The sequence below is a fragment of the Mya arenaria genome, chromosome 3, assembly GCF_026914265.1.
Source record: "Mya arenaria isolate MELC-2E11 chromosome 3, ASM2691426v1".
NCBI classification, from domain to species: Eukaryota; Metazoa; Mollusca; class Bivalvia; order Myida; family Myidae; genus Mya; species Mya arenaria.
Genome location: NC_069124.1, coordinates 6,847,921 through 6,860,134, shown reverse-complemented (window position 1 = coordinate 6,860,134; position 12,214 = coordinate 6,847,921). Strand labels below are relative to the sequence as shown.

The 12,214-nt window shown below is 34.1% G+C and overlaps 1 protein-coding gene across 1 annotated transcript; it reads right to left on the bottom strand.

The window, feature by feature from the left end:
* Window positions 1-237: 237 nt before the first annotated feature.
* LOC128228532 (torsin-1A-like) lies at window positions 238-11,572 on the bottom strand. The gene is made up of 6 exons (XM_052939899.1): window positions 11,470-11,572; window positions 11,100-11,362; window positions 10,692-10,867; window positions 9,293-9,402; window positions 3,552-3,745; window positions 238-351 (listed from the first exon to the last, which is right to left on the bottom strand). Exons 1-6 carry the CDS (start codon window positions 11,543-11,545, stop codon window positions 238-240), a joined length of 933 nt encoding a protein of 310 aa, XP_052795859.1. The 5' UTR covers window positions 11,546-11,572.
* Window positions 11,573-12,214: the final 642 nt, after the last annotated feature.

The window sequence follows — 12,214 nt, the reverse complement described above, 5'->3', positions numbered from 1 at the left end:
AAATCTACCTATTAATGATGGGAGTACCGCCTTGGAACGCTCAGCGAAACACGAGTTCACAGGAACAAGAGTCTACTGGGGGCTTAACTAGCTTGTTTGTTCACAACCTCATTTTTCAATAATTGAAAAACAAGTATAAACTAACACTTAAAAACGAATTGATCAAGCCGGATTAAAGATGCTAGCTGCGTGGCTTGTATTTTGTCTTAAAATTTGTCTAACCTGCTTTTTAGCATACTAGTATTGACTTTCTTTAAGTTTTGGTTGAGCTGAGTCTGGCTTTGATTCTTCAATTGCTGCCTTGTCCTTATCTCCACCTTTTTCCTTTTTATCGTATCTTGTCCCAAATGCCTGTAAACAAATTAATTCTGGTTTATAAACAAAGCTTGCAGTTGTTTGATTCTAAGCCTTGACCTCCCGTATTGTGATACAATCATAGTCTAATTAAACATTTAACAAGTCAAATTTTTAATTTTACTTTAGATGCAAATCATACCTTCTTATTGCGCCCATACCCCGACGATTTCTACATACCAGACTTCAATTAGAGGACTTTTGGGTTTAAAAGGGTCCGTTTGATGTGTAAAATACACCGGCACACAGACTACTGTTTTCGGGTTGTTTCCTCTTTTGTTAAGGTATTTGGTACAACCTTTTGTTTCCGCAATCGATAAGCAAAACAGGCATAACAATACATGGTTCAAATGGCACTCAATTGTATTCCTTCCAAAGGCTTTAAATGATATCAACTTGAAGCGCAAATCATACTCGACAGCACCAACACTAATCCACAGCGCTTCAGTACAGCAACAGCGCTACTAATTTTATACATATAATCATATTTTCTTCCTTAGTTTTTGTTTGTTTTGATGTGTACCGGCGTAGGTATTATACATAACAGTTCCATTTACATGCGATACTATGTGCCTACGCTGTGTATATGCACCGAACTAGTTTAGTTGGAATGCTGGCAAATCAAAATATGCTCAACACCAAATCGGGTGGAAAAGATATTTGCATCACAGTTCACACAATAATGAAACAAAAACGTAGCCAACCTGCAGTAGAAGTGTTTTTTTAAACGGTACCACATTCTCCGAAGTTCGAAGTATGTCTTTTTAATAAAAAATATCATATGAAATATAAATCATATTCTAGTTTGTACAAATTAACAAAAGACATGGATGCATCAAGGAGATGTCAAAACCTCATTTTTCTTTGCACCACCGAAGAGAATCAATATTTGCTTGTCGTCTGATTGTACCTTTACTCAGGAAAATCTTATATGCCTGGTGACCCCATATAATATTGAAAAGGTTTCGATTTACAAGCAATTATTGAACTTCTTATGGCGACGATACAGTATCTTGAACATATTCCGTGATAAATTTTTCATCAATGTGTATCTTTTGACTCTTGTATGCTTATATGATACATGTATATTTACTAAATAAATCAACTCCAGACATCGAAGACATCAGTCAACGCTTTGATGATTATAAATAAAAAAAATAAATAAAAAGAAATGCTACGTTAAATAAAACAGATGTCATTAATTAGATTTTAATTTGAATAAATGCTCATAGTTATGAATTATTCGTGGCAATTCAGGAAAAAGAACCAATCTAACTATCGAGATTCGTGTATCCATCCGTATCCCTTTAGAATATGTCCAAGCCAGCAACACCACTTAAATGCAAACGTGTACATCATGTAAGGAAAATAATCAAGTTGAGGTTTATATCTTGTTATTTTTTTATATATGTTAGGACGAGCGTGAGGTTATGGCCATACAAACAAGTTTTAACCCCAAAATGACTCGTGTTCCAGTAAACTCTTGTTTCACTGGCCGTTTCAATGCGGTATTCCCACCATTTTTAAGTAAAGTAAGATTAATGTGTGAGTTGTCTGTTTGTTGTGTTTGTATGTGTGTGTCTGGTGTACATACGTGTGTGTATCTAGTTTATTTTCGAAATCATATTTTATAGTTCATGTGTTCTTATCGTAAGTAAATGATACAACCTAATCCATCTAAACAAGCATAAAACGCCACTACTTATCTGCAGATCAATATTTATTACATTGAGTAGGAAAGAACCGAGGAAGAGAATACCAAATCAATCAGCTTGAATGCAGAAAATGAATTTATGTTTTGTGCAAACATTCGTCTCAACAAACAGTTGGCCTATTCTTGTACGTGAATTGATCTGTTCCTGCAGTTCTCATTGTTCTACAAATAGGACAATAATGAGACTTGAGCCGGTAGACTGGATAGTACTTTTAAATATATTGCATGATGATGTCAATAATCCTTTCTTTGCAATGTCGATTTCAAACTATTAAAATCAATTGATAGTAGACGGATAGGCGTGATACAAAGCGCACTGGTATATGTAGAGATTTCGTAGAAATGGTTAGTGTTGGAAGTCTCAACAGGAATGTTTAAATATATATCAATATGACAAGATATGTAAAGATCAATTCAAACTGCTTTGTTGTTCATATTCAAATATGCATTCAATGCACTGACATGAAATCTTAAGTTATCATAGTCAGCGTATTTTACGTACTTAAACGTTGGAAAGGCAATAACGAAAAAAGCTGTAAATGTAAAATATACCAGGTCCTACGGAAACATCAGAAATAGCAGCGTTTTAAGATGACGTAATTCTATAAAAAATTCATATGCCCTAGATCTGTAAATTGAAGTATAACAAAATGTAATCTTAGAACGAAATTACCTTATTGAGGAAAAGATTCGCATTTTGTAAAGTTAAATCTTTCCTTTAGTATACAGACCTTAAAATAAATTAATTGAATGATAGTTTTATTATATCATAAGAAGTTTTATAATTATAAGCGCATTAATAATCATTATAAATCATGTGTAAACTGTACGGAAATCTCGCCTGATAAAATACAAACATTTGTTACGATCTGCGCACTTGTTACTATATCTAATCACAATTTTCTTATTAAAGTGGACGATTCTGATTTTTGATCGTTCATCATCGTGGATTATATTCACATATAAAGGCAAACAGAGTTCCACAATAGATAAACACAAGCAGCATGACTGTGTACGTTAACTAACCTTAAACATAGAAACACTGAGTGCCTGTAGTTAGTCCCTTCAACAGGTTGGTTATACTCAAGGAACGGTTTCACAACATCCATGATTCCACTTGGCATTTTGTCCATCTTATCAAAAATGACGAGAGATTCAGGACATGCTCGCACGGTTGCTACGATGTGTTGCTTTATGGCGTGCTTTATAATGCACAATTTTCAATCTATGAGTACTTGATATGCATATTAATAACTGTATTGTAATAAACCCTTTCGCAGTATGTTTACATTGGATTAGAACAAATTTGAAAATATCTTCCAGTCACATTTACATCCTGGATTACCAAATCCTCTTGTTTTACAAGATTCAAAACTCAGAACTAATGACAATTGCATTCCGTTGTATCACCATTACCTGAAATACGTCCATTTTACCCTCATGAATAAAGCCCTTCGTTGCCGAGAAGAATGTACATACTGACTTGACATTCCTTTTGCTTACATATCTCAGCGATCAAGGAGCAAACTAAATTCTTTCCTGTGCCCGATAGCCCGTGCAATGAAAGCACAAGAGGCCTTTCTGGGTACATCTCTACATGCTCTCTGAAGTGTTTAACTGTTGGTCCGATGGCAAGATGTTGCCCATACAGCTTCTGGTTCAGGGCAAATGCCAGCCCTTTGATAATTTACATAGAATAAGTTTACTATTTATTTATAAATGGAACGTTAAGAGTTCAAATAATTAATTTTGTGAACGTCATGGTTTCAACAAGTCGAATTTAACTCGACTATTCGAAGAATAAGGAGAGCTATACTACTCACCCTAGCGTCGGCGTCGGCGTCGGCGTCACACCTTGGTTAAGGGTTTGCGTGCACACATAGGTTAATATCTCAGCAACTACTTGAGGTATTGCATTGAGACTTTATACAATGGTATGCAACCATCCAACCTACTTAATTAACCAAGTAAGATAACTTTTTTTGCATTTAATGCAAACAAAATGGCCCTTTATTATTCGACTTAGAAATTTTGGTTAAGGTTTTGCGTGCCAGCACACATAGGTTAATATCTCAGCAACTACTTGAGTTATTGCATTGAGACTTTATACAATGGTACTCAACCATCCAACCTAGTTAATTAAGTTAGATAACTCTTGTATGCATTTAATGAATATAATTGCCCTTTTCTATGCGACTTAGAAATTCTGGTTAAGGTTTTGCGTGTAAGCTAACATAGGTTAATATCTCAGCAACTACTTGAGGTATTGCATTGAGTTTTTATACAATGGTACTTAACCATATGACCTACTTAATTAACCAAGTTAGATAACTCTAGTTTGAATTACATTCAACTAATGACTCCTTTTTATTAGACATAGACATTCTGGTTAAGGGTTTGCATGAAACTACATTTAAGTCAATATCCCAGCAAATATATCATGTATTGCATTGGAACTTTACTCACATGCTTCCAACCATTTAACCTTTTCATTTAATCAACTAAGATATCTCTATCTTTCATAATATATAATTTTTGCCCCGTTATTATGCGACTTAGAAATCTTGTTATGGTCTTGCATACATTGCACACATAGGATAATATCTCAGAAACTACATGATTAATTGCATTGAGACTTTATACAATGGTATTCAACCACCCAACCTACTTGAATAACGCAAGTTAGATAAGTGTATTTTGCAAATAATGGCCCTTTATTATTAGACTTAAAAAATCTGGTTAAAATTTTGCATATAACTACATTTATGTTAATATCTCAGCACATAATGTATTGCATTGAAATCTAATCTAACAGTGATCCATGCATGTTTCGCCAAAACTTTTCAATCCTTACACTGAAAAGCGGCGGAATAGTCGAGCGCATTGTCTTTGTGACAGCTCTTGTTACTTATATTTCGAGGTCTACCTGTTACATTGCTCGTTATCCATGTTGAGGTACAATATTCAATCGAAGTGAAATAAATCCAGTTCGAAGAAAACACGACAACAAAATCACATAGCAAGATCAGAAATGGAAAACAAGGACAAATTTTTAAAATGTTCTTTCGGTATACTGGTCCAATCGTCAGTAAGATTTAGAATTAGAAGTATAATCAAAAGCAACGTTGGTAAAGAATACTTTAACGATAATTTAAAATAAACAAGAGTTGAAAACCCGCTATACATTATCGTCATAATGTATTTTGCTGCCCCGGTAAGCATTATAAACACTTATTATAATAATGATACTTCCTAAATGCTAACTCCAGGTTTATTATGTGTTTGTCGTAAAACGAAAGAACGTCCATATATGGAATTCTATTTTAAAAATAAAATGCATACATGTATAGCACTGGATTTAAGAAAATGACAAAGCGCATTCCTATCGATTTAATTTCGCCACGATGTATTAGGTCGTATTCACTCGCATGGTGTAGTCCTCTTATAAATATAAATACAATTTAAATTTAAAGTTTTCACAAGTTACTTGCGAAATTATATTTTGCAACCATACGTCATAAATGTTCAAGATATGAAAACAGTGTGCGGCGTGTAATATCTTTGTTAGGGTAAATAATACTGAAATGAAAAAGTATTTATTCTAAGTTTTATTTTGGCAATGATTAACCTATATATTAGAACATTATAATAACAAATTATAGATTGTCGAATAAAGTCAAATTAAACTCAACACACTTTCTGAATCGTTTATCTTGTCTTAAAAGCATTTTGATAGACGACGCGTATAGGTGCGAGTTGGTCATATACTTAGCAACAAACTATTCGGTAAAGTTTTGTTTTTCTTGTACAGAAGTATGTACTACTGTCCCCGTGCGCGTCATAGAAAGTGGTAATACCACGCGGTTAAAGCCTTCTTTGAGATTGTTAGGTCTTTCACCGCTTTCTTCGATCCAAACCTAGATTTTATTCGCGCTAGTTCAAACAGTGATATCAAGGTTTCATCACTATTTCAGAAAACAGCTGTCTGCCACAATCCCGTACACTGTAAGGGATTTTGATTATTGTTTCCCTCGTCAACTGTTAAGGTAGCCATCACACATACATCTTTTACAGCTTGAATGGGGGTTTTCATATATGGTATGCAACGCCACCGATTTAATGATACATGCAACTCTAAGTGCATCGACATTTTGTCGAAAATCTTCCAATATCAGTTTTGCACCGACATAACATTATAGCATCATTTTTTTAGTCATTTTGTAGCAAAAGGTATGCAGTTAAAAGGTGTTGTTCATTAAATTAAACAAACACGATTCACATGCAATATTCTGTTTCCTTGGAAAAGGAATGTGTATTGAATAACTGATCGTCATGATGTACTCTTTCTAAGTAAACAGCCAAGATTACTCTGCCGAAAGGACATGATTATACATTTAAATATTCAACGCCCGCCGCTCACCGAGAGACAAAGTCACATTAGTTAACATTAAAATATCGTTTTAAAAACAGATTGCCTATCGTAACTGACGATTTTGGAACGCATTGCGTAAGCATCTAGATTGTTATGCAAATGAACGCAGTGTGTATGTACATCACTTCTCGGCAACGAAGGACGTATTTATAAAATACCAGGTATAACTTTAAGGAGCATTACCACTTTCATGGAGTTCTTATTGTTTATAATACATTAGTGGATAAACATTCTGCGAAGCAGAAATAATAATCATAATATAAAATAACACACACCTTCTAACATCAGTAAGATCCTTATAACCAATTTAAAAAGAATTGACATAAGCATCATGTTGCTGTTTTCACCTATCTATCAAGGTGTGCTTGACACATGTTGGTTTCCTGTACACCATTTATAATTTAAAAGGTTTCATCCATGTTGTAAGCACAAGAAACATCAATGTAGAAATGCTATATATTAAAGAATTTCCCATTTAAAAGATATAACACTTGTTAATATAGGTGCTTTATCAAAGCTTCAACATGCACCCTATAGAGAGTTGACTGAAAATGGAAACTATTGCAGCAAAGAGTTAACTCTCCAATGCATTTATTGAACGCATATGTAACTTGAATTTTAGATATTGCCAGTTGACAAGGTTTCCATGATGCTTCAGGCGACGGTCATCAACAAGGGAGGTAATCGTGTTATGAAAATAAAAAAGGAGTTCCAAACGGGTTCTTGTCTTATCTTTGCCCGTTGGCAAGATAATTGTTTCCAGCATGGCCATTTCTTTGGATTTACCTATGTGGGAGAAAATTGTTTGCAACGGTGAAAGTATATTCTTAACAAAAGTAAGCGCAGGCGACATTTCAACCCATCAATAGCTTTGGGCTAATTATAACAAACATACATCTGAAGTAGTATACAGAAAGAAATGTAGAATGTATCCGTCTCGGTATATTTTTATAACATACTGAGTATATTGCATGCGGATAATGTATGCCGTTAATATAGCAACTTGTTTAACATCTCGTACCTGTTTCGTAAACATTGTAAAAGTCTTACCCGATTATTTAAATAGCAAGCTTTGATGTATACCAAAGACACATACGGAGGGATCAATAGTACAGGTATACTTGATAGTAAAATGACAAGTGATCACTTCCTTGTTTCTTTTCGCGGGTTAACGATAAAGTGTACTGAGACAAGTCTAATACTAATATACTATTCTCAATACACTGGAACATTTCAGTATTTGAACAATTGTTTTGATAACCAAATGTTGAACATTTACACCTACAAATGTTATGCGTTCAAATATAATGCTTAATGCAACGAGAACTACAGGACAAGCAGAGTAGACATTTAACGAATACTTTATTAAGAGGCACAAGGCAAACGCCCGGAATACACTGAACGAGCGAAAGACACATAACTTTGAAAACAAAACAGACACACCACTGAAGCATCAACTTTAAAAATAGTTTATCATTATTCATCCGCACACTTGTAGCAAATCTTATGTAAAATTCAAAACAATAAAAGCCTTTTCGGAGCCTCATTGGAGCTACCAGCAACTTAAAGATATAGTATAGAATACAGTAAAAAAGCATATATAATTCATGTACTCAACGTCCATTGTAGGGACATTATATCAAGCAAAAGCAACAATATCAACTGGGTAAAAGGCATGGTGTCTGTCAAGGTCCCCTCGTACTTTGACCACAGTGTAGTAATTTATTATCTGGTCCTCTGTCATTTTGGTAAATGAACGGTAAAACCGAATCTGCTTTTTATAAACATTGGATGCAATGTGTGCTCTAATACAATATGATGCAAATATATAAAGACAGCTTTCCGACACAGATCACTAGCGTAAATTGCATGGTTTAATAAGTTTGTTGTCCTAGTGTCATAGTAAATGTATTAATGCTGAGACCAGGTCCAACGACATACAAATAGAGAAATCAAAACACAAACGTAAAAACGCGCTGTCAAAAATTCTTCGAGATGTGCATGCATAATTTTGAACTCAAGTATTCCAAGCGTTGAGAAAAAACCTTATTACAGTTTTACTGTTGTTTTTTTGCAAAATATAAATCATTAACTACATTTTATGAACGTTTATATGTAAAAGTAACATACAGGAAAACAAATCCATGCCAAATAAGATAATGGTAAAGAATTTAAAAAAAAAGAACGTGTGCACATATTGAGGACTCCTTCCCACGAGAACATACGAACACTGAATAGCTTTCTCAGCCAACCTTTTGTGAACAATTTGATTAAAACATTGCGACATATTTCTGTTATAAGCACTTTAATTTCTTACTTAATGTTATTAAATTCCTTATTAATAGGTATATTATAGTAATGTTTTCCCCTTTTCAGATGAAATATTGAAGTTGTTCGACAGTCTCGTCCTGTAACAACTCCATGCCATACACAGTTAGTCCTGCTGCATGATGAGATCGATCTTTTCATATACCCTTTTGCATCCTGTAGTTGAAAAAAGGCGAGTGTCTTCGGGAAAGTAGGTCAACTCGTCCGCAGTTTGCTTTACAACATCCTGGTCGATTTGAAAGCCATACTGGTAATGCCCCTTAGCAAACAATCCGTCTCTGATGCATTTTTCCACGTGTCTTCTCTCAAGAGGAAGAAAAGGGATAAACGCAGTAATAAGACTGCTCCTAACTAAATCGCTGTTCATCAATGCGTCTGCAATTTAGAAATGTGAAAACGGACTAACGACCACGATAAGGTTATATATAATTTTTTTATTATATACCTACTTTCAAGGTTTTAACGCGGGAGACGCACAATTTCCTCTAAATTCCGGAAATTTAAGGTATATCGCTCTTTACCATTTTGGATGTGATCAAGCAAGGCATTTGTTATTTGATTACCTCCCATGTTGCTGTAAATACAAACACGAGGCATGCAGTCAAACAAATACACATTGTATTATAAAGCTATCACGAAAAAGTAAAACTAGTGACATGTGCAATTGTGATTGTTTATTCCTAAATTTGCATTTTCAAAGACAATCAAAGCAAAGCAAAACCAGTCTAATTAAGGTAGCAAGGCACGAGTTAAGATTTAAGAATATTATCATTGATTAAATTTGATAAGTGACATTTCCTTTATCAAACAATTTCTTCCCTTCAATTCAATAATACAGCATTATGTATCTAGAACATAATGAGAGAAAACAACCTTTTAATCAGCAAACGAATATATTCAATTGAACAGGAAAAAACCGAGGAAGAAAATTCAATATCGATCATCTTGAAAGCGAACATTGTATTTGTGGAATGTGAAAAACCTCACAACAGTTGGCTGATTGTTATACTTGATCATTATCCTTAGTTTAATTTTAGGCTACGGTGTCCCTGTTATTTCCATTGTTTTACCTTAAGAAAGACAATGAAACGTGAGCCGTGACAGCACTTTCAATATTTTTACATGATTATATCATTGATCCCGCCTTTTAAATGTAGAAATTTAAATGATTTAACTCTGTTGGCAGTCAACGGATAGGCCTGATACAATGCTCAGTATTAAACCCAGTTTTATTGTGGGGATGTTTGCGATTTGAAACCACCACCGGAAATGTATTGTAAAAGAAACATAAAACACAAACAACAGCACAAATAACCTGGAATTGCTTTTAAGCAATTACAATTATAACAACAGCATCGTATTTTAAAATTGTGAGGTACCTTAACGCATACAGTCCGCTTGATATATTCCGACAAAGTATGCGATATTTTCACGGCCGTGTTGGCTTGTCACATAAATATGATTGTTTTTTTTTTAAATTTAAAATCAGTGTTAATTTCTAGCCGGCGGTTTGGTTTTGTTGTTTTGATCTAAACCTGCATTACATTCACTGACATAAAATTGCTATGGTTACCAACGACAAGGTAATTTTCATTCAACGTTGAAGTGGCAATTACAAAAATTAGGTTTATGTAGAACATACTAGCTGCCATAAAAAATCAGAAAAAGCAGCGTTTCAAAAATAACACATCTCTATATCACACATACTCGTTTACAACGATTGAATTACATGTCATTCCAAAGCAGATTTGCCTTATTGTAGAATAGTTTCATATTATGTACAGTTTCTCTTTCCGTTAGTATACGTACATCAAGAGTTCAACAATGAATGAATATACAAGCAAAAATTGTAAGTTAACTTACCTTAAAAATAGAAACACTGAATGCCTGTAATCGGTTCCATCGACAGGTTGGTTATACTCAAGGTACGGTTTCACAACATCCATGATTCCGCTTGGCATCTTGTCCATCTCATCGAAAATGAAGAGAGATTGAGGACATGCCTGTACGGCTGCTACGATTTTATGTTTAATGGTGAGCTATAACATGATAATGTTCACTGTATCATTACATGATATGCACATTTCTGTGCCTTTCCCTGTAGTTCTCATTGTCATATAGATATGCTTATCAAGTATTTTATTGTAAAAAAAACTTTGGCAGTATGTTAAGATGGAATTTGAAACAGTTTGACAATATTTTTTCTGTCGCCATCACATCTAGAATTACCTAAACGCCGTAAACAATTGCGTTCTTTTAAATCACCATTACCTGATATTCTTCCATTTTGCCCTCATGAATAAAGTCCTTCGTTGCTGAGAAGTAATGTACATACTGACTTGACATTCCTTTTGCGTACATATGCTCGGCGATCATGGAACTAACGAAACTTTTTCCAGTGCCCGGCAGCCCGTGAAACGAGAGCACAAGAGGCCTTTTTGGGTGTGTTTCTACATGCCCTCTCAAGTGTTTGACTGTTGGTCCAATGACAAGATGTTGCCCATACAAGTTTTGGTTGAGGGCAAACGCCAAGCCTTTGATATATTACATAGATCACCTTATATATTCTTATAACTTGACATAAAAAGATAAGAAAATTATATGGCTGGAATAGAAGATAATTTCTACTAAAGAGATTTACCTGTCAAATTTCTCGTTATCCATGTAGATGAACAGCATTCATTCCAAGTGCAATAAATCCATGTAGAAGAAAACATGATTGGAGAAACACATATAAAAATCAGTAATTGCAAACACATAGGAACTAAAAACTCTTCAAATGAAATATCACTATTTTCACAAAGAAACAATTAGCACAAACAGCAACGTTGGTATGGAATATTTCAACGACAAATTGAAATATACAAGAGTTGAAAATCCTCCATATATTAACGTTAACAAGCATTTTTGAGCTCCGGTAGCCATTATAGCAAATATAATAACTGCGACACTTCCTGAATGCTAATAACGTATTTAATATGTTTTAGTTAAACGAAAAAAACGTATATAAAGAAAGGCCCCTGTCTATAGATTTAACACTTGCTAAGACGTATAAGGATATTTAAACTCAGATAAGGTATTATCTTCCTTACAGTATAAACCATTCTTAAGTGTCTTTTTATACTTTAAAACCTATAAATGTATCAACTACCACGTTCTCTTATGGTTATGCTTCACAATAGTTCTTTATTACAAAGTAATAATTACAAGGTCACTTCGACACACATTCCACACCCTTTAACCAGTTAAAAGAGATTTTGGTAACTAGTTTAGGTATTCATTTTGTATATCTCAATTTACCTCTATCCAATAATACAATGAACATTACAGTGATAAGCCCAGTAGTTAAAAATTCAATAATATAACATGTTAAGATGCCCAAGGTA

Coding starts and splice junctions, on each gene's coding strand:
- LOC128228532 (XM_052939899.1), bottom strand. CDS start 11,545: ATGTTTTCTTCTACATGGATTTATTGCACTTGGAATGAATGCTGTTCA. Junction 11,363..11,469: donor GATAACGAGAAATTTGACAG/GTAAATCTCTTT, acceptor AATATATCAAAG/GCTTGGCGTTTGCCCTCAAC. Junction 3,746..9,292: donor GGAAATTGTGCGTCTCCCGC/GTTAAAACCTTG, acceptor AAATTATCAAAG/GGCTGGCATTTGCCCTGAAC.